This window comes from Schistocerca piceifrons, chromosome 4, assembly GCF_021461385.2.
Source record: "Schistocerca piceifrons isolate TAMUIC-IGC-003096 chromosome 4, iqSchPice1.1, whole genome shotgun sequence".
NCBI classification, from domain to species: Eukaryota; Metazoa; Arthropoda; class Insecta; order Orthoptera; family Acrididae; genus Schistocerca; species Schistocerca piceifrons.
In genome coordinates, this window is record NC_060141.1 from 90,431,786 (window position 1) to 90,459,204 (window position 27,419).

Sequence of the window (27,419 nt, forward strand, 5' to 3'; positions counted from 1 at the left end):
AGCCATTAGTGTAGGCCACCATAATACAGGTAAGATTGACCGACAGTACTTAGGCTCAATTTTTGATAGTTAACATCTACTTCGATAATAATCAAAAATAAGAACTGAAATAATAGTAATGATCCTTTTACTTCACTCAACACTCGACGGAAAAAAGCAGTAATTTGAACGTCACATATACGTGTTATGCAGGCAAAATGGAAACGAGAAATTGCGGAAATCGGATGATAGTTGGGCAGTTAGGATATATCGATCCCATATAGTACTTGACCACATAGGTACGCTAAAAACATTTGTAACAGAGGCGTACAGGCAGTCATTCTCCCACTCGCTCCATCCGTAAATGGAACGGGAAGAAAGCTTGCAGTAAGTGAAATAAAAAAAAAACTTTCTGCCAAACAGTTGGCAGTGATTCTCTGGACAGAGTTTGGAAGCAGTACTCACAGGTGAGAGTGACGAGGGCGGTCCGGAAGGCCGTCTCGACGAGCGCCGGCCGCCTGAAGGGTCCCCAGCGGCTGACGATGCCGGGCCAGATGATCCTCGCCGGCACGTACATCTGCAGCGCGTACGAGAACAGGATGCCCAGCGCGATCACCACCTTGATCACCTGCGACAGGCTGTGAGTGGCCGGCAGTTAGGGGAAGATCCGCTAACCGTCTTATTCTACAAAGCACGCTGGACAAACAATAAGTCACCCAAAGGCGACATCACAATAGCACCGACGGGGAAGAGAGTCAACAAGTTCCTTCAGCTGAAGCTGCTCACAAACGATTAGATCCCGTAGAGCTTTCAAGTTGCCGAGATGTAGATAGCTGCGTTGCCCGTGCTATTCTAAATTTTCCCAGGGATCATAGGTCGCGTGTCAGTCGGGCTGGTGCTGGCTTCCCCTCCTGGGTGTTCTGCAGTAACCACAACCAACAGCGGGAACGCCTTGGGCTGCGGACCGGAGCCGCCATGCGGGGGAGCCGCCGGCGGTGGAGCACGCACCACCGGGCAAACACAGGACGAGTCGGACGACAGACCACCGACAACTGACAACAACCGATGAGCGACACAACAAGGAAGAGATACACAACGGAGGCTTGTGGAAACCACAACACCAAACACCAAACGTAAATCCACTCGGAACCAGAGCCAGGCAAATGTCAACAACGCGCAACGACCAGAACGCAGTACCGCCGAGATAGAAACGAAATCCAGAGCGAGTACCAGACTGGCTGGACTAGGCTTTTTTTTCTTTATTGTTATTTTTAAACCTACGCCGCTCTTGGGCCATAGAGAAACACAAAAGAGACAAATGAAGACAATTAGACAAAAACTTGGTGGACATATAAACGGAGACAAACACTTTTTAAAATTTATTGAGCCGTTCATGGGCATAGAGTTCAAGATAAAATTTGTTCAGGCACTTGGACACATACATGGACGAAAATTGTCACATGCGAATGTAGGTGCACAAAACGAATAACACTGAACCACTTAAGCACAAACGACGGCACACACAGAAACACGAGGCGTTGATCTCCGGCGCGCGAATGTTCACTAAGCGTGTACGAGTCCGCGGACCTGCCAAGAGAGGAGGAGTGGGGGGTGGGAGAGGGAGCGGGGAGAGCAGAGATGCCACGGGCAGGGGAAATAGGGGGGAGGGAGGAAGGGGGAGGGAAAGCCCGGGGGAAGATGGTGGAGTAAGGGGGATGGGGGGATAAGGAGAGAGAAGGGAGGGAGGGAGGGTACCCAAAAGAAAAGGCACAGGATGTGGGAGGGATCAAAGTTGGTAGGAGGGGTAGATGGACGGGAGGAGATCATCATCAGGGAGGGGGAGCTGGCGGAAGCCACCTTGGGAGAGGGTAAGGAGGGTGGAGAGATGGAGACCGGGTGGGACGTGGGAATACAGGCGCGGCAGTGGGCGGGGGTGGGAGAGGATGGGCGAGACAAGTGGGTGAGGAGGATCGAGTTTACGGGAGGTGTACAGGATCTGTATCCTTTCAAGGAAAAGGAGGAGGTGGGGGAATGGAATGAGATCGTACAGGATCCACGTGGGGGAGGGGAGACGGATGCGATAGATGAGGCGGAGAGCATGGTGTTCAAGGATTTGAAAGGATTTATAAAAGGTAGGGGGGGGGGGGCGGAGATCCAGGCCGGATGGGCATAACAAAGGATAGGGCGGATGAGGGATTTATAGGTGTGGAGTATAGTGGAGGGGTCCAGACCCCACGTATGGCCGGAAAGGAGCTTGAGGAGACGGAGTCGGGAGTGTGCCTTGGCTTGGATTGTCCGGAGACTGGGGGTCCAGGAGAGGCGACGGTCGAGGGTGACACCAAGATACTTAAGGGTGGGGGCGAGGGCGATAGGACGACCATAGATGGTGAGATAGAAATCAAGGAGTCGGAAGGAAGGGGTGGTTTTGCCTACAATGATCGCCTGGGTTCTGGAGGGATTGACCTTGAGCAACCACTGGTTGCACCAAGCGGTGAACTGGTCAAGATGGGATTGGAGAAGGTGTTGGGAGCGCTGCAGGGTGGGGGCAAGGGCAAGGAAGGCGGTGTCATCGGCAAACTGGAGAAGGTGGACGGGGGGTGATGGCGGCGGCATGTCCGCCGTATATAAAAGATACAGAAGAGGGGAGAGGACGGAGCCTTGGGGCACACCAGCGGAGGGGAAAAAAGGTGTAGGAATCTGTGTTATGGATGGTGACGTAGGAAGGACGGTGGGAGAGAAAGGAGCTGATCAGACGGACGTAGTTAATGGGAAGGGTGAAGGTTTGGAGCTTTAAGAGGAGACCGGAATGCCATACGCGATCATAGGCACATTCGAGGTCCAAGGAGAGGAAGATTGCGGAGCGACGGGAATTAAGCTGTTCGGAAAGGAGATGAGTGAGGTGAAGGAGAAGGTCGTCGGAAGAGAAGGATGGCCGAAAGCCACACTGGGTAGGGGGAAGGAGGCGGTGCTGGCGGAGATGGCGGGTGAGGATAGATTCCAGGACCTTGCTGAAGACCGAGGTAAGGCTGATGGGACGGTAGGAGGAGACGGCGGACGGCGGTTTACCAGGTTTAAGGAACATCAGGATACGGGAGGTTTTCCACAGGTCGGGCTAGTAACCGGTGGACAGGACTACATTGTAGAGTGGAGAGGAAAGAGACAGGAGCTTCACGAAGGTGATGGTAGGTGACACGATCGTGACCAGGAGCGGTGTTGCGTTTCGTGCGGAGTGTAGCAATGAGATCCTGTGTAGTGATAGGGGCATTGAGCTGGACTAGGGCAGAGCGGGTCCCTATATACGAAACCGGAGGGAACCGCCATTGGCCGCTGTCTGCACGTGGCTTAGCGGTGGCGCCCTCGCTGCGCGGAATAGACGCCGCGGAGGCGGAGCTCTCTATGGGCTGACCACGTCCATTGGTTCTGCCGCGTGTTCGGCTTCCGCGGCGGAAGGTACTAGATGTTCGTCAAACCAGGAACGTATACCTGCAGTTCTGAGAAGCTTGCTTTTGTCATCTTGGCAGACGGGAGTGTCCATAGTATACTAATCGTGAAGTTATCGTCTCCGAACTGCTCCTCTACTGTGTGCAATAAATAATGCTGTAAAATGTGTTCATATAATTCCGCGTTTAGCGTTTTCTTAAGCGCAATAGGTGGGCCACAGCCTTGCCACGAAAAACACACCCATACCGTAACACCACCTTCTCTGTACTTCACTGCTGACACCACACATGATCGCTGGTAATGTTCTCCAGGCATTCTGTACATCTAAACCCTTCCATGGGATTGCTGCCGGGTACAGGGTGAGTCATCACTCCAGATCACTCATTTCCAATCGTCTACTGTCCTGTAGCGTTGCTCTTTACATCACCTCAAGCGTCACTCAGCTCTGACTTTAGAAATGTGTGGCTTTTGAGTAACTGCGAGACCATTGTACCCAATTCTTTTTAACTTCCGACAAACATTAATTGCGGTAACTGGTAGTACTCTGAAAATCACGAGTGATTCTTTCCGCTGATTTCATGAGTTTTTTTGCAACCATCCTCTTTAATGATCGACAGTCCCTGTCCTATAGTACATGACGTCTGCCTGGTCTCGATTTAGCTCTGATCGTTCCTTCGCGTTGCCCTTCCACGATCACATCGCCAACACTGACTTGGGTAGCTTTAGAAGGCTGGTGCTGGCTTCCTCTCCTGACTGTTCGTCAAACCAGGAACGTATATCTGCAGTCCTGAGAAGCCTGCTGTTGTCATCTTGGCAGACGGGAGTGTCCATAGTATACTAATCGTGAAGATGTGGAAGAAATGGAACATTTGGTCATCGAGAATGCTGAAATAAACAACCTGGTTCATGGTTCCAGAATGAGATTTTTCACTCTGCAGCGGAGTGTGCGCTGATATGAAACTTCCTGGCAGATTAAAACTGTGTGCCGGACCGAGACTCGAACTCGGGACCTTTCCCGCGAGTTCGAGTCTCGGTCCGGCACACAGTTTTAATCTGCCAGGAAGTTTCAACCTGGTTCATATTCACGGTAATTTCAATGAGCGCTACAAACATCTCCAAAGCCTCACATAACCAATTCTAGCATGAACTACAACCTATACACACTGCTAATTAAACGCCCCATTGGGCTGCCGATGCACACGACGTCGTGTATTGCTCGAAACACCGCGCCTCGTTGGACGACAATATACACCTTCAGTCAGCTACTTTTCAGTTAGTGTCTTTGGGCCTATGAAAAGGTGCTGATTTACGTGCCACTTTGAGCATCTACATCTACATGACTACTCTACAATTCACTCTTAAGTACCTGGCAAAGTGTTGTTAGGACCATTTTAGGACTACTTTTCTATCGTTCCACCCTGACAGTGCGCGGAAAAATGAACACTTAAATCCTTCTGTACGAACTCTGATTTCTCTTATTTTATTACGATGATCATTTTCCTCAATTTTGTTTGGCGATATTATCCTGTTTCCACATTCAGACGAGGAACTCGGTGACTGAAATTTCGCTGCGACGAAAAACGCGTTTGGTATTATAATTGCCAAAATCAACTCGCATATATCCCTGACACTCACCCTACCTCCGCCCTGAAACCCCCCCCCCCTCCTCAGTATTCTACTACAGTACAAAACGAGATGCCCTTCTTTGGGCTTTTTCGAAGTCCTCCGTCAATCTTGTCTGGTAAGGATCTCACCCTGCACAGTAGTACTTTAGCAGAGAACGGAGAAGCGTACTGTTGGAAGTCTCTTTAGTAGCTCTGTTCCTTCCTCTGCGTGTTGTGCCAATAAAACGAAGTCTTTGCTTAGCCTTCCACACATTATCTACGCGATCGTCCCAATTTAAGTTGTTCGTCATTATTATTTCTAGGTATTTTGTTGAACTCATAGCCCTCAGACTTGTGTGATTTATCGTGCAATCTAAATTTAATGGATTTTTTTAGTACTCATACAGATGATCTCACTGTTTTCTTTAATCCGAATCAGTTGCCCATTTTACCATACAGATATCGTGTCTAAGTTATTCTGCAATTGTTTTTGACCTTGCCATAACTTTACTAAGGGGTAAATGACAGAATCATCCACAGAAAATGTAAGAGGGCTGCTCAGATTGTCTCCTAAATCGTTTATGTAGAACAGGAATAGGAGAGGGCCTATTACACATCCTTGGAGACCGCCAGATATCACTTCTTTTTAGCTCGATGACTTCCCGTTGATTAGTATTTACTGTGACCTACTTGGCAAGAAATCATAAATTCACTCGTACAACTGAAACGATATTTCATAGGCACGGAATCTGTTTAGAAGTTTCTTGTGAGGAAGGGATGGCAATGTCTCTTTACTACGTGCCCGTCTCCAAAAATTTCCATGGCATGCAGTTCCTGTCTAGATGCTCCATCGGAAACAGATCGAAATGGGCCTGTATTCAATGTCAACAGCAGTTCCTGTCAGGTTTGAAACCGACTATCATTCACAAGGCATCACTCTCTTTTCCCGTCGCTGTCGGCTAGGATCTTTTTGCGACCACCGTTCTTGCGCTGTGATACTTGGCTGTGAATGGTACACCGTTCTTTGTAGACGCTTTGGATAATCCACGTTGACACACAAGCAAATTGGAGAATTGCACCCTCGGTGTAGTCATGAACACGTCCAAACAGGATAAATCCTTTCTGCCATTTTGTTACGTCTCTAAGTTGACCTTCCTTACTGCGCTGATTCCTTTAAACCGACCGGCCCATACACACCACTTTACTGTCGCAACTTATTTCAGCGCTGTGGTGTCACGTAACAGCCTCGTACCAGTGCAAGATTATTTCCAACCCTCCAAAGCGACCACTATGCTGTTTGTGGAGGGTGATATTAAGATTTTATATGGTGATATACTCCTCATTGAAGGGAAACTGCCGGCTGGTGTGGTCGAGCGGTCCTAGGCGCTACAGTCTGGAACCGCGCGACCGTTACGGTCGCAGGTTCGAATCCTGCGTCGGGCATGGATGTGTGTGATGTCCTTAGGTTAGTTAGGTTTAAGTAGCTCTAAGTTCTAGGGGACTGATGACCTTAGCAGTTAAGTCCCATAGTGCTCAGAGCCATTTTTGAGGGGAAACTGGACAAAGCATTCCGTCGAGCCCTACGAAAATCGGCGCAGTGTTTCTCCTCCTTTTGATCTACTTCAAAAGGAAGGAAAGGAAGAATGATTGGGTTTAACGTTTCGTCGACATCAAGGTATTAGAGACGAAGTACAAGCTCGTGTGGCATCAAGGATGGGAAAGTAAATTTGCCGCGTCCTTTCAAAGGCTCCATCCCGGCATTTGCCTGGAGCAATTTAGGGAAATCACAAAAAACCTAAATCTGAATAGCCGGACGCGGGTTTGAACTGTCGTCCTCCCGAATCCGAGTCCAATGTGCTAACCACTACGCCACCTCGCTCGGTTTCTACTTCAGGTCGATGACGCTACAATAATGACTTGAGTAGTGAAGGTTCGGACATAAAAAATCTAACATCTAAGTCATGATTCTTATGTTGTTAATTTATCACTCAGCGCTCCACAGAGATTAACAAAAAACACAATCTGCTTTGTGTCTGAAAATACCACTAAGATTTTCCACACTGACTTGTGAGATGGCGTGTCGGTTCTAATCACGGATGCGCGACTTCATTTTAGATTCTGGTTCTCTCATGTTCTGCTCGGACATTAATAGAATCATCATCTCTGTGTGTTAGCACAACGACTATACAGCTCACAGTGTAGAACTACGATTGCGGGCAGCTCTACCGCTGCTTCCCTATGACCGACTGTTGGTCGTCAGCGATAATATACATTGGTCTTTCAACAGCTGGATATTATCTTACCCCAAATCGCGCACCTACCAACGAGAGACATTTCTTCAGCAACCCAATATCAGACATATCTCCGAGAACTGGCTTTATAAGGTCGACGATAGCTTCTGAGAGACTGTTTTGTGTTTAAATTCCTTTGACTCATGACGTCTATTGAAGATGGACCAAATGTCAGTTCCATTTGGACATAGTTCTTGCAAAGTTACAAGATAAGCAGACAGAATAATTTATACTCTACACTTCTGGATATATGATGGTAATGCCACACATAACATATGAAACTTGTCACGTCGTCTGGAACATACAAGTGATCAGTGAAACGTCATTCACACACGATTGGAGTAAGAGGATTTCTGAGAGGCAACTTTGACAACGTACGAAATCTGCTGAGAGAAGCACAAATGAAGAGGTGTCTAGTGACTCAGAAAATGGTTTCGATGATCCATAACTTCATTAAACTTTTAGTGAAACCTTTAACACCATTCTCCAAAAATGTGCTTTTTTGAAATATTAGGAACGTTTACAAATGGACTATTAAAGACCTAAAATTTTCAACGTCTGCACAGAGTACCAATTTTCACTAATTTTATCATAGAAATTTCGTAATATGCCTAACAGTACAACAAAAGTTTGTGAAAAAATTGTTTTAGTTTTTTCAACTTCAGACAAGCTGTTATGTAAAGAAACTTTTGAAGAAACGTATAAAACATAACCTTCAAGCTTCTATATAAACATCAGTATTAGCACCTAACTGAACTTTAGAATGAAAAAGAATTTTCTTTGAAAACTTTCATTTTTAAAATGACGAAAGATAAATGATACTTAGTTTTTGTAGGTGTTTCCTTAAACCTGGAACTAATGAGTCAATGAGACACGGAGTATTTCTAACACTTCTCTTATTCATGGAATGGTGAATATTTTCCAAAGCAATGCAAATGTTACCTAAAACTAATTCTCAGGAAAGAAACCTAACTATCGACATTGGTACGAAACATAATTCCTCTTCACCACTCCTCTCCTCAGTGACACTTGTTTCTGGACTCCTTAGTTATGTGAAGACAGAAATTGGAAGGCTACAGCCTGCCAATGCTTTATGTCTGACCACTGCCACTAATATAATAATAATAATAATAAAATCACACATTTGCTATACATGGATGACCTAAACTAACTGGCATCAACAAATCAACAACTCAACCGATTACTAAAGATAACAGAAGTATTCAGCAATGATATAAATATGGCTTTTGGAACAGACAAATGTAAGAAAAATAGCATAGTCAAGGGAAAACACACTAAACAGGAAGATTACATATTGGATAACCACAGCGACTGCATAGAAGCGATGGAAAAAACAGATGCCTATAAATATCTAGGATACAGACAAAAAATAGGAATAGATAAAACAAATATTAAAGAAGAACTAAAAGAAAAATATAGACAAAGACTGACAAAAATACTGAAAACAGAATTGACAGTAAGAAACAAGACAAAAGCTATAAATACTTATGGTATACTAATATTGACCTACTCATTTGGAGTAGTGAAATGTAGTAACACAGACCTAGAAGCACTCAATACACTTACACGATCACAATGCCACAAATATAGAATACATCACATTCAGCAACTGAAAGATTCACATTAAGCAGAAAGGAAGGAGGAAGGGGATTTATCGACATAAAAAACCTACATTATGGACAGGCAGACAATTTAAGAAAATTCTTTCTAGAACGAGCAGAAACTAGCAAAATACACAAAGCAATCACTCATATAAATACATCGTCTACACCACTGCAATTTCATAACCACTTCTACAACCCTTTAGATCACATAACATCAACAGATACGAAGAAAGCAAATTGGAAAAAGAAAACACTACATGGCAAGCACCCGTATCATCTAACACAGCCACACATCGATCAAGACGCATCCAACACATGGCTAAGAAAAGGCAATATATACAGTGAGACGGAAGGTTTCATGATTGCAGTACAGGATCAAACAATAAACACCAGATATTACAGTAAGCATATTATTAAAGATCCCAATACCACAACAGATAAATGCAGACTTTGCAAACAACAAATAGAAACAGTAGATCACATCACAAGCGGGTGTACAATACTAGCAAATACAGAATACCCCAGAAGACATGACAATGTAGCAAAAATAACACATCAACAGCTTGCCTTACAACATAAACTTATAAAACAACACGTTCCCACGTACAAGTATGCACCACAAAATGTACTGGAGAATGATGAATACAAATTATACTGGAACAGAACCATTATAACAGATAAAACAACACCACATAACAAACCTGACATCATACTCACCAATAAAAAGAAGAAATTAACACAACTAATCGAAATATCCATACCTAATACAACAAATATACAAAAGAAAACAGGAGAAAAAATTGAAAAATACATCCAACTGGCTGAGGAAGTCAAGGACATGTGGCATCAGGATAAAGTTGACATTATACCAATTATACTATCAACTACAGGAGTCATACCACACAATATCCACCAGTACATCAATGCAATACAGCTACATCCAAACTTATATATACAACTACAGAAATCCGTAATTATTGATACATGTTCAATTACCCGAAAGTTCCTAAATGCAATATAACATATACCGTACAGTTGAAAGGAAGTCACGCTTGATCAAGGTCCGCGTCACTTTCCATTTTTGACCAGACATAACGTTTGAGAAAAGAAAGAAAGAATAATAATAATAATTACATAGTTACTGGTGTGCTGTCAATTAGATGGTTTATTGTTGCAAAATGAAAAATGAAACAATTTCTGGTGTATTGCGGAAACTGGCTACAATTCGGAGAAAGCATTTTAAGAGGTATTTAAGCATGTGCGATCTACAGCATATGTCTCAGTTCTACTGTCATAGATGCGTGGTACAAAGTACCAGGTACGTATGTGATACGTGGACTTTGTGAGGAGCAGCACAACTGAACTCATTTTTTACGTTTTACCCCTCAGGGGATAATTACTCCGCAGGTTGGGAACCACTGTCTTAAACGGACCATGGCGGCGGTACGTAGCGCTGTGTAGCCGACTGACCAGTGGAGATTGCTCGAGAACGATCTGGATGCAAGCGTGAACCTATAGCAGTTGGTTCTCAAACACGTGTGTACTCACATTTGATCGGGCGGCAGGTTGAGGGTGATGGATCCCTTGACATCGTCTCCGTACTTCAGGTAGCCCAGGAAGCCAGTGATGACAAAGAGGGAGCAGACGACGCTCATGCCCACGTTGAGGACTCCCAGCGGGCTGGTGAACTGCTGGGGCTTTTTCATCTGCTCCTGCAGCGGAAGCACCTGCAGAAAATACAAGCCGTCCACACTATAATGTCGATAAAATCGCACTGTACGTCACTGTGGAAAATACCGATTTCGGAGTCCACGAATAGTTTTAGGCGCCACTACACTGGCTCGGTAAGTCAGTTTGAGGGTGGCGGAAAGGCAAAGACATACTATATCCAACAGGACCATCTGTACTAAACCATTATTGTGTTCAAACAAACTTTCGGGCTGATGATGGCTTTACTTGCAGACACAGGTACTATGCTTCACGTAAGCTGGGACAGATTTTCACTCCAAATGGTTGCACCGTGTATTCGCAAGTTCTTAGTGTACCAGAATCCCTTTTCACCCTACCTACTCTATTCGCGGATGATATACGCTGAAATTGTTTGACGACCACTTTTTGCATAAATCAGAATATCCAGAATATCTCTGATTTCAGTCGTGACCATTATCGAACGGACATGTACACTATCTGATCAAAACTATCCAGACATCTACCACTGGACATTAATATATTTTGTGTCCACCCTTCGCCTTTATGACGGCTTAAACTGTGGTGGGAACAATTTAAACGAGTTGCCTGAATGTCTGTGGATGAATGGATGCCCATTCTTCCACAAAAGCCGAAACTGGGAAAGTTAGTGATGTTGGACGCCGGAGTCTGGAGCGAAATCTACACTAATGGCCATTAAAATTGCTACACCATGATGAAATGCAGATGATAAACGGGTATTCATTGGACAAATATATTATACTATGACTGACATCTGATTACATTTTCACGCAAATTGGGTGCATAGATCCTGGGAAATCAGTACCCAGAACAACCACCTCTGGCCGTAATAACAGCCTTGATACGCCTGGCCATTGAGTCAAACAGAGCTTGGTACAGGTACAGGTACAGCTGCCCATGCAGCTTCAATACGATACCGCAGTTCATCAAGAGTAGTGACTGGCGTAGTGTGACGAGCCAGTTGCTCGGCCACCATTGACCAGACGTTTTCAATTGGTGAGAGATCTGGAGAATGTGCTGGCCAGGGCAGCAGTCTAACATTTTCTATATCCAGAAAGGCCCGTACAGGACCTACAACATGCGGTTCGTGCATTATCCTGCTGAAATGTAGGGTTTCGCAGAGATCGAATGAAGGGTAGAGGCACGGGTCGAAACACATCTGAAATGTAACGTCCACTGTTCGAAGTGCCCTCAATACGAACAAGAGGTGACCGAGACGTGTAACCAATGGCACCCCATACCATGAAGCCGGGTGATACGTCAGTATGGCGATGACGAATACACGCTTCCAATGTGCGTTCATCGCGATGTCGCCAAACACGGATGCGACCATCATGATGCTGTAAAGAGAACCTGGAGTCATCCGAAAGAATGACGTTTTGCCATTCTTGCACCCAGGTTAGTCGTTGAGTACACCATCGCAGCCGCTTCTGTCTGTGATACAGCGTCAAGGGTAACCGCAGCCATGGTCTCCGAGCTGATAGTTACAGCCATGCGGATATGATGCCTGTCATCTCACTGCTAGTGATACGAGGCCGTTGGGATCCAGCACGACGTTCCGTATTACCCTCCTGAACCCACCGATTCCATATTCTGCTAATAGTCATTGGATCTCGACCAACGCGAGCAGCAATGTCACGATACGATAAATCGCAGTCGCGATAGGCTACAATCCGACCTTTATCAAAGTCGGAAATGTGATGGTACGCATTTCTCGTCCTTACACGAGGCATCACAACAACGTTTCACCAGGCAACACCGGTCAACTGCTGTCTGTGTATGAGAAATCGGTTGGAAACTTTCCTCATGTCAGCACGTTGTAGGTGTCACCACCGGCGCCAACCTTGTGTGAAAGCTCTGAAAAGCTAATCATTTGCATATGACAGCATCTTCTTCCCGTCGGTTAAATTTCGCTTCTGTAACACGTCATCTTCGTGGTGTCGCAATTTTAATGGCCAGTAGTGTTTTATTCAGGTGACACTGAATGACTAATCCACGTGCGAAGTCACTAAGCTCTCCCGACCGATACATTTTGCCTTTCTGCTTCTCTACTGGCAACAAAATACTTTCCGCCTCGCTTTACACTCTACTTGTAACACATAGTGGTTAATTCCCCATTACATATGGGTACCCGTGTTCTTCTGGTCAGATACTGTATGCATCCTCTATGGCTCTCATGGAAATCCAACTGTGTAAGGGTCTCGAGAATTAATCAGACGAGGGATTCATAAGAGACCTCTTTCAAGGGCGGATTACGCTATTGGGATAAAAACAGATCGAGAACGAGGGGAAGCAGTGTTGGGGAAGAGCAAAGCGATGATGCATCGGAGTCATCGGAAAAGTATATGAAGACCAATAACACACAGAATACACGGACGAAGCGTATTAGACAACTATGCACGAAAATACTCACAGAGACAAAATAAGCCGTTTCGTACCACTGGTTGGTTTTACGAACCGTACGTATACAGCGAATGGTGTAATATAACAGATGCCAGTTGTCGTAAGACTCCCTTTTATTATTCCGTCAGTATTTGTGTCATTTATGTATCTGTCTATCTGAATTGTCATTGTGGCGTTCTATTAGGCTTTCTAGTTGTTCCACGCACTTGTCCCAATTATTGTTGCCGATAAAATAACAAGAAACAAAAACAACAAGAGAGGTATCAAGAAGTTTGTGTACGATAGTTATGGGAATGTGTAAAGGAAGTGGGGAAGATTAGGGGTTTACGTCCTGTCGAAGACACGATCATAAGATATGGCGCAGAAGCTCTTATAGCGCAGCAACAAGGAAGGAAATTGGCCATGTGCTTGTCAGAGGAACTATCCCAACATTCACCTTCATCGATTTGGGAAAACCGAAATCAGAGCATCAGTTCGAAAATTTGAAACCCACGTCTCGGTGCGCTAACCACTAGCCGGCGTAACCGCTGGAAATGTGTGAGAGATTCGTCTTAGAACGATCTGGGATTTTAAAAATTGTATCTCGTGTACAAGGTATGAGAATTTAGTTCAAGTTAGTTTGCAGTGAGGCTATGAGACATGTGTCTCGTAAAGTGAGACAAGAGATGGATCGTTAGAGCGTAATTATGATGGTAAAGTCACAGACAAACGTGAAGCTACACAAATATTTGCACAGCATCTGCAGCAGCGCTTGCGCTGTGAAGCAACGCAGTCTTGACAAGAGAGAATCTCAGCTGGAGTTATTTCTGAAATAAGCTGCATCACGTTCTCCCTTGTCAGCCAGAATCAAAAATTAAACATTTCAGTTTAGCAGTACGCCTGTCACTTAAAGTGACTCGCCTTTCTGTATTTTTCTTTACTGACCTGCTTCTACTCAAAATTTAGTGAAAAATCATGTAATCATTTTTTATGTACTTTGGTGTAGGGCAGGGATTCCCAACCTTTTCAGCTGGCGGACCCCCCTTCTTCAGTCGAGAATCCATAGCGGACCCCTAGTCAGTCAAGAGCACAGTAACTTTAAATTTCAGACCGAAACCCATGGGAACTGAAAGCTTCTTAATGCAAGTGCTATGTTCCCAATGACCTCCCCTCTCCCCTGAAGTATCAATAGTCTTTGGTTTAGAGATGAATGAAAACGAAATTAACGATCCAATTTGAATTCCCACTGTATCCAGACACTTACTAGTGGATTTACTCCTTTTGTTCAACACACTATAGCCTGATTAAAGTTACTTGGTAATTGAAATTTCACCTGATGGAGCTGTCTTCCTCCAAGAGCAATCAACGTCACGTCCAAACTGTTCGCTGTTGAAAAGCTGCCACTTATGATCTGTTTATTTCCACTATTTGGCTGCTGTTGTGCAAGGAGCATCCATATTTCGTAACAGTCGTGTGTGTGTGTGTGTGTGTGTGTGTGTGTGTGTGTGCTTTTTCGTGAAATCCGAAGAAATATGTTCAAATGTATGTAAAGTCTTCCTTTTGGTCGTCCTCCCTCCTCATTCATTTCAACTGGAAACTTCCCTTGTTGTGAAGGCGATGTAGAAACTGCAACCTTCTTCAATGATCTTGACTTCAGCCACCGATCCATGTTAGAAGTAATAAACTGGTCAAAATCGACTTATGAAATAGGTAGTGCACTGACAAAGCAAGTTTGACATTTAATGATGCCTGGGGCCGCATACGTGCCAGCGAGCGCTGTGATTGGTCGACAAAGCTCGCTCCGCGCATGCGTAAAAGGTTTCAGCGCATCTAGCGCCGTGAGCCGGCGCACAAACGACCCCCGTATTGTTGCTAAACAGTCGATCAGAGAAGCCGCATTCTCCGGCACTAAACTGTGTATACGTTCTCACTTAGGAACCGCAAAGGCTGCTTGGGAACACGACCTTAAGTAAAAGTACACGTTTTTCACACGAAAAAAATAGTGTTGAATTTGATTTTCACATTTTTATTCAATAAATTTACTCAGTATTTTACACGACAATTTCTCGGATGCCTCTAGACCAGTTTCCGTTTGGGGGTAAATCAATTCGTTGTCTCTTTTATTTTTTTATTTTAATTTGACCTTGGGACACATAATACATTCATACCTATCACTGCGAAATTACGACGTATTAGGCACATAAAATAAAACATAAAAACAGCACAAAATCCATTCTTGCAAGGTAAAAGACTCCACTAAACATATATACGTCTTTCTGTTGAACTCGCATAAATATCTATGCATAACAATGTCATTAGTTGCAAGTTGGGGGGGGGGAGGCCATAAAAGAATTTCATAACTTTAGTAACAGTTCATATAGCGTTCTGGTGAGTCACTGAGATGAGTCATTGAGGAACAGGTGATTAAGATTTAAACAATAGTGTCACAGTTTCAGTTAGCATTAGAACTCAGACGAAGGTGATGAACGCACTACCGAGAGTTCCCCTTGATTAAATCGTAGTCAGGCAATCGTCACTTTGAAAGTTCGGTTACACGTTGCCCTCGTATCACGGACAAATGGAGAGAATAGTAACGACGTTATCGTAGTGTCTGCCTTTAATGTGAAATGGAAGCTGTAACTGGTGGTTTCACTTTGTCTTTGCCCGCATCTTAGTTCTGCAAAATGAAGTCTGTTGCTGTAATTTTTCGGAAAACATTCTAATACGTCCCTTCCTCAAAGCGTCAATTCTTACAGTATCTCTCTGTTGTTCACCAAACTACACAGAAGCTGTCCTGATTAGCTGCAACCTGTGGGTTGGATGAATATTTCACTGTGCAGTGGAGTCTTGGTTTTAGGTTGTGAAAGCGTGTTTACTCAGCTGAAGAATGAAAATGTCATTCTGGCAACGGCTAACTCTTCCTACGGCTGTGGGATAATTACGTCACATCTGCACTACCGGTCTAAAGATTCCTGTCACCCATGATAAAGGCTACATACTTCATTTAAATGTAGAAATACATCGTACAAATTATACAGAACAAGAAAATAAATATAAATATTTTCTCTCTCTATCATTAAGTACAATATAAAATGGTTTAGATTTTAGCCTCACCAAAGTATCCACGCTTTGCCCGCAGAACAGCTGCACAAACTCTTGCTATTCTGGAGATAAAATATTGTAGCGTTTTTGGAGATATTACAGTCCAGCACGTCTGTAATTTAGTCTTAGCCAAATTCTTCAGTTCCCCACATTTCTCTTTTCTGTTACCATAACTTCTGGACAATTTAGAAGCATGTCTGGGATCACTGTCGTGCTGCAGAACAACTTTTGCCACATGGAATTGGATTTTTGATCAGTATCTTGTGATATCCTTCTGCCTTTAATGTTCCATTAAGTCTTACTAGACCACCGACTTTATCACCCAAAACACATACCCAACCCATGACCGACCCTCCACCATGCTTTAACGCTGACGTCACTCGCTGACTCTTCATACGTTCTCCACGAAGTTGACGAACAAACATTCGACGATTGCTTCCAAATATTTCAAACTTAGTTTCTGCCGTGAATAACATTTTGGACCATTACTGGCCGCTCCAGTTTTTACGTTGTTATGCCCACTGCAATCTTTGCCCCCCCCTTTTTTTTTGCATAGTAAAGGTTTCTATCTACTGTGCGCCCCTTGAAAATTGGTGCGGCGGCGCGGTTCCTTCCGTACCTTTACGACGAACCTGCACCTACCTGTGAACATTGTCTCAGCAGATCATCAGTAGGGAAGCCGAGCGAAACCTACTGTACTTCGACGTGAACCAGGCTGCAATTAAAGTCACTAATCTACGTTTCGGGAGAAAGTTTTCACACGAAATGGAAGCTTGGAAATTTTGTCCTTAATTCATATATTTTGAAACTTAGGTGAACAAGGATCACTGCCAAGCCCGTGCTAGTCTTAACACAGTCACTCACAATCCCTTTCACTCACGTTAGCAGGTTTATAGTCCAGTGAAACTGTCAGAAAAAAAGCCTGTACCTTGCAAAAGGTGGGGTAGAAGATTTTATTTTTTTAACTCGTTCATATTGTTGGAAAGGTTAGAAAACCAAGTTTTGCCAACAAAATTTCTCTTGGGAAAACTTTCTGCAGTCAAAAAACTTCGAAAATTTCAGACTTTTTTCAGTTTTTTCAAAATATCTCAGTTTCATTTACTCCTATCGCTTTGAGGTCTATTTTCTTTTTTAAAGAGCACAAAATTCTCTACAAATTTGATTTTTACCATTCTTTTCTACTCCCAATATCTAAGGCGCTACAGCGCGTCAAAAAATACCGATTTTTCAAATTTCGAGCAAAGTGGCAAATTACCTAATTTTTGAACACTGTTATTTCAGTTTCTATTTGTGTGGTATAAACATATTACTCATCATGTTATTCATTGGAATTTACCATCTCACTCTGCGGCAGGGCGAGGACAAACCATCATATTCAGTAACTACGAACACATTCACGTCGGATTGAGTGAAGTTTATTTGTGTTACAATATGCAATACGATTGCATGCAGGTGCCGTACATTTTCTACAGTTGCACTACGTCTTCAAGCCACAAGTGGCCCAGCGGGACCATCCGACCGCCGTATCATCCTCAGATGGGGATGCGGATAGGAGGGGCGTGTGGTCAGCACACCGCTCTCCCGGACGTTGTGATGATTTTCTTTGACCGGAGCCGCTACTATTCGGTCGAGTAGCTCCTCAATTGGCATCACGAGGCTGAGTGCACCCCGAAAATTTTCTACAGTTGATTGACGTTAATGATCAGTTATAAGAAAAAGTATGTAGGAATTGCTCTTTAGCGGACAAAAGCGTATTTATTCTTTGGCGGGCGGAAGGCAATTATCTCTAGTGATTGTTCACAGCGCGCTGACAGCTATTAGCACACAACAATAACAGTTTGGAGTCGCTTCCATTCAGTATATGTTGTGGTGCTGAAAATTAGTATGTCTTACATGAATTTGTGTTTCATTTGCGAAAAAACTGTGGTGAGTGGTGGATGCAATGTGAAAAAGAAAGGACTGAGCACACTTATCGATTGTAGTGCTAAACGCAGGGAGTCTGCTCACACCCGTTTTTTGAAAACGCTCAGTGAAGTGCTGGTGCATGAAGCATGCTACAAGAAGTACATTAATGAGAGAATGGTAGCAGCTAGCCTTCGTCATCCTCAGGAACCAACAGGCGTGCTATGTCGGTCGCAGGAAAAAGGTCAGTTCGAGTTCAAAGAGAAATGCTTCTTATGTGCAAAAGGGAATTCTGATGACTTTTTAACCAAGCAGTTAAGACTGCCATATGCCAAACGAAATTTTGATGGCGGTTACCTTATCCACAAAGTGACACTGGACTCGAAATGTTTGCTTCAAGTCAATAGCCCAAAGCTATGTTTCTTATCTGCAACGTCAATTTGGATCTCAATTTGCTATTGTATTTGATGGGTATCCATGTGAGGGAGACAAATGTAGCACAAAGAGTGCTGAGAGGATTCGTAGTTCCAAAAAACATTTTTCGGTTGACGTTGTGGTTGAATCAGAGATGGTGAACCAAATCCCTCAGGACAAGTTCTTGTACAACGAACGAAACAAGATTCGTTAGATCACACTTCTTAAAAAGAAATTTCTGGGGTGTAGCGTTGAAGTGCACCAGCCACAACAAGATGCTGACGTTATGATTGTAACATCTGTCATTTCAAGAACCAAAGATTTTGGAAGTGTTGTCATTGTAGGAGAAGATGTTGACCTGGTTGTGCTCATGACCGGTTTGGGGCAAGGCATTGAAAACTTATTTTTCTTAAAGCCAGGAAGAGGAAATGCAGAAAACAAGTGGTTTTCCACTGCATCTTACAAGTTTGACAGTGAATATATTCTGTTCACTCACGCCTTTAGCGGATATGATACAACATCCGCTTTTTTTGGTCGAGGAAAAATTAAGTGCTGCAATATTGTTGCGAAAAATGAACACCTAACCTCAGCGCTTTGCTCGTTCAATAAAACACATGCTACCCGTGAAGAAATAATAACAGCAACAAAACAGGTTACTATCGCATTGTCTAGTGGAGATGTCAGCAGTTCCCACACACTAGACCATTTGCGGTACCAGCTATTCGCCAAGTCTGCCACAAAAAGCAAACTGAATCTTGCACGGTTGCCACCTACACTAGATGCTGCACATCATCATTCGTTGCGGACTTACCAACAAGTCCAAAGTAGGATGGGAAACTGGAAACCTCCTGAGAAATGGGGCTGGAATCACAGTGACCACGGTCCAATACCCGTTATAATGAGCCAAGATCCAGCACCTGAAGCACTTCGTCACATTGTCTCATGCTCATGCAAGCTGAACTGTGGCGGAGCGTGCTCCTGCAGAAAAGCGGGTTTGAAATGTTCTTCAATTTGCAAGAAATGTAGTGGGGTCAACTGTGAAAACGTGCAAAAAATTTTATATGAAGACAGTGAAGAAGATGTTATGGAGGATGTTGAGGAAACCGCTGACGAAATCAACGAACTTGCTGAGGCTGACACGCTGTTTAAAGAAGAGGTCAATCTGGGATCAACTCTATGTACAGACCCTGAATCCGTAACTCAAGGTATTTCTGGTGACACTGAGGAACCTGTCCCATCAAAACGTTGGAAGCGATGCTCATATCTGTCTCAAGTGCGCTAATGTGCGATATTACAAGTATTACACACCCAGAACTGTCAACATTTTTTAGTAACTGTCAATGCATTTTAATTGTAATAAAGCTACTTATTTTTAATGTCAACTGTGTGGCTTTTATACACAAGAATAATTACCTACCTAATTAGGTTGCCTATTGCAGCTAATAATAGTTCAGACAATTTATTTTCTGTGCGTGTGTATGTGTGTGTGTGTGCGTATGTGTGTGTGTGTGTGTGTGTGTGTCTATGTCTCTTAATGATGTATTTTTATATTTATAGTTTTACAAATACCAGGGCTGAGGTGGACCATAGTGAACTTCAGGTAGTGATGTAAGAATCACAATAGTTGGGTGCCCAGGAATCCTCATGTTGCATACAGAGAAATTGAATACTTAAAAGTGTGGTGGTAAATTCCAACATATAACATGATGTATAATGTATTTATGCTACACAAACAGAAAGTGAAAAAATAGTGTTCAAAAATAAGGTATCTTGCCACTATACTCAAAATTTGAAAAATTGGTATTTTTTGAGGCGCTGTAGCGCCTTAGATATTGGGAGTAGAAAAAAATGGCAAGAATCAAATTTGTAGAGAATTTTGTGCTCTTTAAAAAAGAAAATAGACGTTAAAGCGATAGGAGCAAATGAAACTGAGATATTTTGAAAAAACGGAAAAAAGTCCGAAATTTTCCAAGCTTTTTGACTGCAGAAGGTTTTCCCAAGCGAAATTTTGTTGGCAAATCTCGGTTTTCTAATATTTCCAACCATATGAACGAGTTGAAAAAATAAACTCTTCTACCCCACCTTTTGCAAGGTATTTCTGCAATTTGACTGACCTATTATGGTGTTGCATTTTATTAAAACGTAATAGCTACAAAAATACGGATTGTTTCTGATTGAGAATGCTCAACAAATATTAAGTCTGTCGGTACCTAATGCACTCAAAGTTTTTAGCCACCGACCTGCTCAATACGCCACGCGGAATTAATGTCTTTTATCGTCACAAAATTCGCTTAAAAATTCCGAAATTTCTACACACCCATCGGAATAATTATGCCGTCACTTTACAACACTTTTGATGTATGAAACACTGCTAGATGCGTCAACTTATCATTTCCATCGGAACTACTACTACACACGTCCGAACTGTTTCATGGCTAGGCTCCGACTCCTCTCTAGACTACTCTAAGTCTTCTCTACCAGCAGAGAAAGGCGCACGAAGAATATTGCTTTGCCAGTGGTCAGTTTACTCAACAGCCAATAGCAAAACAACATTCTCCCGCGTCAGTCCGCGCTTTCCATCAATAACCAATCGCAAAATAGTAAACCTAACGACTGCACTTTTTACCGACGTAATTATCTAATATGCTGAAGTTTTGTTTATGCATAAAGTTATTTACTATTGTTATTTATACCTGAATTAACTTTCCCTTTATCATAAACTTACTTTACAAATCTGTTCTACAAAAATCCCCTTTGTCCACATCCATACTTCTTCGAAATGTTCCCACACTAAATCTCACTACATAACTCGTTAAATATTTATCTTCATATTAACTTTAAACCACACTCACGCATCATTCATACTGCTACAACACATTTATAACATTTTACATACACAAAAAGACATAATTAAACTTTATTAAAATACTAGAACAGTTTATGAAAAACGTTCTATTATTTTAATGCACTCTAATGGGCACAATCGAAACTAAATCACAGTCCTCTATCCAGTACTGTCCTCTATCGGCTGATACATAAACTACGTGCGCGTCCAGTCTCGCATCACCATCTGTCACTATCCGGCTCTGAGACACATCTCCCACTTAACCGCCTCGAAGGCAGGATCGGTATACGGCGCTACGCCTCACTTGTTCACATAGATGGAGTTGCACAGCTGAGGGAGAAATTGGAGCAGCTCGCGTGCTATTTACTTTCTCGTCAATTTCAGGTGCAGTAAGAGTCATCTGATGTTTACTCTATACACAAATGAACTCATATTCCTTGTATGGTGTTAGTTAGGGTCTTCCAGATCGCGGCATTGGCACCGGATTTCTTTTACCGCTTCAATGTATACATCACTGTAGACTGGGCTACGTCAACTTTTGTTGCTGTTGTCCCTACTACTTACTGACGCATAGCTACAACTACAATACGTTTTTCAATTCCAGTCTTCTCCTCCTCTCCAAGTATGAGGTGATATAGTGTGAACCTAGTCAGGTGTACAAACACGCTGGTAGATGCACACAATGGATAGTAAACCAATGCGAAATGGTTGCTACTCAGACAGGAATGAGGCTTATCTGAATAGAACCGTCTTAGGTAAAGGCACGTCGGTGTTTCGGTAATCTTCAGCGCCCCTCTATGCAAACAACCAGTCGAATACACAACACAGGCGCTGTGTCTTTACTGGCTTGTACGTGTTTTATTATCGGGACGGGGTTATGACGTTGTTGTTGTGGTCTTCAGTCCTGAGACTGGTTTGATGCAGCTCTCCATGCTACTCTATCCTGTGCAATCTTCTTCATCTCCCAGTACCTACAGCAGCCTACATCCTTCTGAATCTGCTTAATTTATTCATCTCTTGGTCTCCCTCTACGATTTTTACTCTCCGCGCGGCCGTCCAATACTAAATTGGTGATCCCTTGATGCCTCAGAACATGTCCTACCAACCGATCCCTTCTTCTAGTCAAGTTGTGCAACAAACTCTCTTCTCCCCAATCCTATTCAATACCTCCTCATTAGTTATGTGATCTACCCATCTAATCTTCAGCATTCTTCTGTAGCACCACATTTCGAAAGCTTCTATTCTCTTCTTGTCCAAACTATTTATCGTCCATGTTTCACGTCCATAAATGGCTACACTCCATACAAATACTTTCAGAAACGACTTCCTGACACTTAAAACTATACTCGATGTTAACAAATTTCTCTTCTTCAGAAACGCTTTCCTCGCCATTGCCAGTCTGCGTTTTACATCCTCTCTACTTCGACCATTATCAGTCATTTTGCTCCCCAAATAGCAAAACTCCTTTACTACTTTAAGTGTCTCATTTCCTAATCTAATTCCCTCAGCATCACCCGACTTAATACGACTACATTCCATTATCCTCGTTTTGCTTTTGTTGATGTTCATCTTATACCCTCCTTTTAAGAGACTGTCCATTCCGTTCAACTGCTCTTCCAAGTCCTTTGCTGTCTCTGACAGAATTACATTGTCATCGGTGAACCTCAAAGTTTTTATTTATTCTCCATGGATTTTAATACCTACTCCGAACTTTCCTTTCGTTTACTTTACTGCTTGCTCAATATACAGATTGAATAGCATCAGGGGGAGGCTACAACCCTGTCTCAATCCCTTCCCAACCACTGCTTCCCTTTCATGTCCCTCGACTCTTATAACTGACATCTGCTTTCTGTACAAATTGTAAATAGCCTTTCGCTCCCTATATTTTACCCCTGCCACGTTCAGAATTTCAAAGAGAGTATTCCAGCCAACATTGCCAAAAGCTTTCTCTAAGTCTACAAATGCTAGAAACGTAGGTTTGCCTTTCCTTAATCTTTCTTCTAAGACAAGTCGTAGGGTCAGTATTGCCTCACGTGTTCCAACATATCTGCGGAATCCAAACTGATCTTCCCCGAGGTCGGCTTCTATCAGTTTTTCCATTCGTCTGTAAAGAATTCGCGTTTGTATTTTGTAGCCGTGGCTTATTAAACTGATAGTTCGGCAGTTTTCACATCTGTCAACACCTGCTTACTTTGGGATTGGAATTATTATATTATTCTTGAAGTCTGAGGGTATTTCGCCTGTCTCGTACATCTTGCTCACCAGATGGTAGAGTTTTGTCAGGACTGGCTCACCCAAGGCTGTCAGTAGTTCTAATGGAATGTTGTCTACTCCGGGGCCTTGTTTCGACTCAGGTCTTTCAGTGCCCTGTCAAACTCTTCACGCAGTATCATATCTCCCATTTCATTTTCATCTACATCCTCTTCCGTTTCCATAATACTGTCCTCAAATACATCGCCCTTGTATAGACCCTCTACATACTCCTTCCACCTTTCTGCTTTCCCTTCTTTGCTTAGAACTGGGTTCCCATCAAAGCTCTTGATAGTCATGCAAGATAGAACATTCGAAACCTAATTCCTGATTTAAGTACAAATCCATAGTTGTGAAATGCGTTCGAAAACTTTTGCCCAGTAGTGTAATTACCGCTTTATGTTGCAGATCATCTGAACCTTATCAGGGACACCAGTGGGTGTTCTTTTAATCTCTTGGAACGAGCGAAATCGTTGCACTGTGTGCACTCTTACTTTGTAATGAAATGATCGTCAGCAGTGATCTGTCGCCGTATTGTTAGTCTGTAAAAACTTTTCTTTGGTCTTAAAGCTTGCAGGGGGGGAACAATTTAACAGGTTATGTCGTTACTTACGAGACCAATCCCTTCAAAGGCGTAGATGGCGGTGCCGATGAAGAGCGGCAGCTGCGACCAGCTGAAGACGGCGAGTTGCCGCTCCGAGGGGCTGGGCAGTTCGAGGGAGAGGCAGTACAGCGTGGCGATGAGGCCGGCCACGGTGAGCACGTTGGCCAGCAGCGACACCGGCACCAGGAACTTGAGCGACCGGATCCAGCAGCTCAGCAGGATCGGCACGAACGCCAGCGCCATGTGCAGGTGCGAGTCCAGGTACGCCCCGTACTGGTCCGCCACCTGTGCACGAAGCCTCTCGTCAAACTGGGCGCCTTACCTCTATCCATTGACCACAAGTAGTGCATGCAAACTTGTATACTTCGTTTGGGTTTGTGTTCAAAATCTGCTTTATGCGAACACTTATTATTTACCCAGACATGTTTCGACACCTATGTGCCATCTTCTGTGGGTCAGATTTAATTCCTGTGAGGTATAATACACTACTGGCCATTAAAATTGCTACACCACGAAGAGTGCTACAGACGCGAAATTTAACCGACAGGAAGAAGATGCTGTGATATGCAAATGATTAGCTTTTCAGAGCATTCACACAAGGTTCGCGCCGGTGGCGACACCTACAACGTGCTGATATGAGGAAAGTTTCCAACCGATTTCTCGTACACAAACAGCAGTTGACCGGCGTTGCCTGGTGAAACGTTGTTGTGATGCCTCATGTAAGGAGGAGAATTGCGAACCATCACGTTTCCGACTTTGATAAAGGTCGGATTGTGGCCTATCGCGGTTGCGGTTTATCGCATCGCGACATAGCTGCTCGCGTTGGTCGAGGTCCAATGTCTGTTAGCAGAGTATTGAATCGGTGGGTTCAGGAGGATAACACGGAATGCCGTGCTGGATCCCAACGGCCTCGTATCACTAGCAGTCGAGATGACAGGCATCTTATCCGCATGGCTGTAACGGATCGTGCAGCCACGTCTCGATCCCTGAGTCAACAGATGGGGACGTTTGCAAGACAACAACCATCTGCACGAACAGTTCGACGACGTTTGCAGCAGCATGGACTATCAGCTCGGAGACAGTGGCTGCGGTTACCCTTGACGCTGCATCACAGACAGGAGCGCCTGCGATGGTGTACTCTACGACGAACCTGGGTGCACAAATGACAAAACGTCATTTTTTCGGGTGAATCCAGGTTCTGTTTAAATCATTATCATGGTCGCATCCGTGTTTGGCGACATCGCGGTGAACGCACATTGGAAGCGTGTATTCGTCATCGCCATACTGGCGTATCACCCGACGTGATGATATGGGGTGCCATTGGTTACACGTCTCGGTCACCTCTTGTTCGCATTGATGGCACTTTTAACAGAGGACGTTGCGTTTCAGATGTGTTATGACCCGTGGCTCTACCCTTCATTCAGTCCCTGCGAAACCCTACATTTCAGCATGATAATGCACGACCGCATTTGCAGGTCCTGTACGGGCCTTTCTGGATGCAGAAAATGTTCGACTGCTGCCCTGGCCAGCACATTCTCCAGATCTCTCACCAATTGAAAACGTCTGGTCAATGGTGGCCGAGCAACTGCCTCGTTACACTACGCCAGTCACTACTGTTGATGAACTGTGGTATCGTGTTGAAGCTGCATGGACAGCTGTACCTGTACAAGCCATCCAAGCTCTGTTTGACTCTATGCCCAGTCGTATCAAGGCCGTTATTACGGCCAGAGGTGGTTTTTCTGGGTACTGATTTCTCAGGATCTATGCACCCAAATTGCGTGAAAATGTATTCACATTTCAGTTCTAGTATAATATATTTGTCCAATGAATACCCGTTTCTCATCTGCATTTCTACTTGGTGTAGCAATTTTAATGGCCAGTAGTGTATAAACTGATGTGACAAAAGTCATGGTATACCTCCTAATATCGTGTCGGACCTCCTTTTTCCCTACATGGTGCAGCAACCCGACCTGGTATGGACTCAAGAAATCGTCGGAAGCCCGCTGCAGAAATATTGAGCCACGCTGTCTCTATAGCTTTCCATGATTGCGACACTATTCGGAGTGCAGGATTTTGTGCACGAACTGTCCTCTCGATTGTATTCCACAAATGTTCGGTGGGACTCGTGTCGCGCGATCTTGATGGCCAAACCATGCGCTTGAATTGTCCAGCATGTTCTTCAAACCAATCGTAAACGTTTGTGGCCCACTGACAAGACATCTTTGTTTGGAAGCATGAAGTCCATGAATGGCTGCAGATGGCTCCCACGTAGCCGAACATAATCATTTCCAGACAACGATCGGTTCAGCTGGACAAGAGGACCCAGTCCATTCCATGTATATGGTCTTACTACCTGAAATCATGCTTCATCTGACCAGCCCACGGTTTTTCTGTAGCCTAGGATCCATCCAATATGGACAAGAACCCAGAAGAGGAGCAGCATGATGTCGTGCTGTTAGCAAAGTTATTCGCGTCGGTTGTCTGCTACCATGGCCTATTAACGCCAAATTTCGCCTCACCATCCTAACGGATACATTCATCGTACGTCCCACGTTGATTTCTGCGGTCATTTCACTCAGTGTTGTTGGTCTGTTAGCACTGCCAGCTCTACGCAAACGATGCTGTTCTCGATCGTTAAGTGAAGGCCGTTGGCCACTGCGTTGTCCGTGGTGAGAAGTATACCTGAAATTCGGTATTGTCACCACACTCTTGACACAGTGGCTCTCGAAATATTGAATTCCTTGAGATGGAATGTCCCACGTGTCTAGTTCCAACCACCACTCCGCGCTCCAAGTCCGTTCATTTTCGTCGTGCGGCCATAATCACGTCGGAAATCTTTTTAAATGAATCACTTGAGTGAAAATGACAGCTCCGCCAATGCACTGACTTTCGTCACCTCGCTGTGAAGTTTATAATCATTTGTCTATTGTAGACCTAAAATTATAACATGTGCATTTTATTTGGATTGTATATTTCATTGTTTCGATACAGTTGATGTTACTCTTATTTTTTTTATGTCTTAGCCAGTTGTTGCAGAAACAAATTTTTGTACCTCATGAAGAATTGTCCACAGAGTGTCATTCTAGTACTCTGTTATGAGAGAAGCAACGGAAATTCATCTTACTAGCAAAACTGGGGTGATTTTTTGATCGCACTCTGCAAGAATGACAGGGTGGTGTGGCCTCAGTGGAGTGGCTTTTATTTGGCACTGTTTTAAACATTCAAAATTTTTCTTGTGCTACTGCCCAGTTT

General features: G+C 43.8%; 1 protein-coding gene across 1 annotated transcript in view; it reads right to left on the minus strand.

Moving 5' to 3' along the window:
* LOC124795344 (proton-coupled amino acid transporter 1) overlaps window positions 1-27,419 on the minus strand; it is a 257,315-nt gene that overhangs the window by 9,751 nt on the left and 220,145 nt on the right. Inside the window, exons 7-9 of the mRNA XM_047259332.1 lie at window positions 24,177-24,452; window positions 10,489-10,667; window positions 445-617 (exon numbers count right to left, since the gene is read on the minus strand). Of these exons, the coding sequence (XP_047115288.1) occupies window positions 445-617; window positions 10,489-10,667; window positions 24,177-24,452 (628 nt within the window). The remainder of the gene's footprint in view (window positions 1-444; window positions 618-10,488; window positions 10,668-24,176; window positions 24,453-27,419) is intronic.